Source organism: Egretta garzetta, unplaced genomic scaffold, assembly GCF_000687185.1.
Source record: "Egretta garzetta isolate BGI_Z169 unplaced genomic scaffold, ASM68718v1 scaffold190, whole genome shotgun sequence".
NCBI lineage: Eukaryota > Metazoa > Chordata > Aves > Pelecaniformes > Ardeidae > Egretta > Egretta garzetta.
Genome location: NW_009258272.1, coordinates 777,547 through 779,985, shown reverse-complemented (window position 1 = coordinate 779,985; position 2,439 = coordinate 777,547). Strand labels below are relative to the sequence as shown.

Here is a 2,439-nt window from a genome sequence, read left to right as displayed (position 1 = left end):
CGCTCCCCTGGCTCCTCTCCACTGGCAAAACCCACAGCCCCATCCCAGCTGGGATTTTCCTTTGTGGAGGACAGCATGGAGATGGGGAAGGTCCCTGGCATTGCCTTTCCCATCCGGCCAGCAGTGGAGGATGCTCAGACCCTGAGGGGATGTATAACCCTTTTGCCTTTAACCATGTCCAGGCCATGAGGTTTCTGCCATGCAGAAGGGCTTTTGGGCTGCTGCAGCCCCTTGCATAGTCCTTTGCCCTGTCTGGCTGCGGGGATGCCCTGTATGGCCCATGGATGGTGGCAGGAGGTGGGGGTCCAACAGCCGAGAGGCCCCCGGATGCCCGGTTCCTTGCACAGCACCACCACCGCATGCCGCTTCCTGCCTTGGCAAACTCACCATGCCTGGAGGGGAAGAAGCTCTGCAGAGCCTCATGGTGGCATAAACATTGCAAAACCCCCAGAGGCACCCAGAGCACCAGGGCTCTGGCCAGTGACCACTGCCCTGCAGAGCTGCAGCCTCCACCTGCTTTGCCCCATGTGCCACCTTCCTCTCGCTGGCACCAGCACCGGCCTGGCTTTGCACCGCAGCAGCACACAGAGCCAAGCTGGGGCTGAGGTGTGAAATGCAAAGCCGCCCGCCAGGGTTATAAATACTTCTCCGGCAAACACTTTGCAGGTGGCAGCTGGGAGCTGCAAGGCAGGCTGCGAGGGGCTGAGCTCTCAGCCGAGGAAGTGGGGAGGTTATCTCCTGCCCGCAGCCAGGGCTGCTGCACAAGCGCTGCCGCACCACACACCAATGGTCAGTTCCTGCTCCACTGTGCTGGCGAGGGACCTGCACACGTGGACACGTCACACGTGGACACATCTCCCCATTCCCTGGGGAGATGCGGTGTGTCCCATGCTTTCATCCTGGAGAAGGCAGGGGGTATAGCCTGTGGGGCTGCCCCAAAGCTATGGGGATGGGCACAGCTGCCAGCCCTACCTAGAGTTTCCTGGGGGAAGCAGGGAGGCAGAGGGTCAGAGGAAGAGATTTGAAATAATTTCTGGCATTGCCTGCTCACCAGGGCTGAGTGTTTCTTCCTCTGCCCCTACAACTGCAGTGGGGAAACACAGCTGCTAGATTTGCCAGGGGATGTTTGCTCCCCAAGGGACCAGGACAGACCTCCCAGGGTCCTGGCAGAGATACCCCGAGCAGCATCACATACACCCCAGGCCACAGGGATGTCATGCCGGGCTGGGACTGGTGGTGTGGGATGTAATGGTGCTGACACCAGGCTGCACCACAGCACAGTGCCCCATGTCCACCCCAACATGGGACCAGGGGCCCTGGGACCCCCCACCATCACACTGTGCCAGCAGTAACCCAACGCTCATCTCTCCTCTCTCCTTGCCAGAGTTTTTCAAGTTCAAAGGCTTTGGGAGCCTGAGCAGCATCCCTCGCTCCTTCACCCTCCGGCGTGTGCCCGTGGCCCCCAGCTCTTCTGAGAGCCTGGGACCAGGTCTCCCTCCTCCCCACGGCTTCCTGGAGGAGCCATTCGATGGCACCCAGGATGATCTCAACACCATGCCCAAGAGCCCTGGCCCCTACGCCCGGTCGTCAGAGATGTACAGCCACATGGGCACCATGCCCAGACTGAACCTGGGCAAGGCAGGGAAGAGCCTGGACAAAGCCAAGAGTAGCCAGAGCTGCCCGGAGAAAGGGACCCCCAGCAACAAAAGCCCCTCGACAGCCCCGCTCCCCAACCCTGAGTCCCCTGAGATGTCCAGCACCCCTGACTCGGGCACGGACTTGCCCTCAGCCACTGGACAAGAGCAGGAGGAAGAAGAGGCTCAGTCCATGAACACCCGAGGGGCAGCAATGGCCAAGACGGACCAGGAGCCTGCAGGTAATGTCTCCTGCTCTGGGAGAGAGGCACCGAGCTCCAGCCTGGCCCTGAACCCCAGCCAAACGCCGAGCCCCAATGTAGCAGCGGGAATGGAGACCACCAATGGGTACCGGCTGGAAAAGGGGCAAGAGCATCCCAGCAAGGGCTTTCCAGACAGGTATGGCCCTGTTGGGTTTGCTCTACCTCCCGTGGGAACCCCCTTTCTGTCCCCCCCAGGGCAAGGGGAGGGGGCTGGGACACAGCAGGGTCCCTGCAGTGCCCCCCTCCTTGCCTGCAGTGCCAGTGGGATGCACCTGGCTGGTGGGACGGCAGGGCTGGGGCGCTCCATGGTCAGGTCAGCAGCTCCATGGGAGCGAGGTTTCCTGTGGGATTTCTGCTCCCTCCCGTTTCCGGACAGGGTGGAAACATCTCGTGGCCCCGCTCAGCCCTAGCGTCCCTTTGTCCTGCCAGCAGCTCTGTTCCAGCACTGGGATGTGCTATGGAGAGATCAGACCTGCACTGTCCCAGCCGCCTCCACCTCCCACTCTCCTCTTTTCCACCCCCTCCATCCTTCTCGGCCTCCC

General features: G+C 61.7%; 1 protein-coding gene across 1 annotated transcript in view; it reads left to right on the top strand.

Moving 5' to 3' along the window:
• SH2D3C (SH2 domain containing 3C) overlaps positions 1-2,439 on the top strand; it is a 26,578-nt gene that overhangs the window by 3,071 nt on the left and 21,068 nt on the right. The window contains exon 2 of the mRNA XM_035889937.1: positions 1,385-2,033. Within this exon, the coding sequence (XP_035745830.1) occupies positions 1,385-2,033 (649 nt within the window). The remainder of the gene's footprint in view (positions 1-1,384; positions 2,034-2,439) is intronic.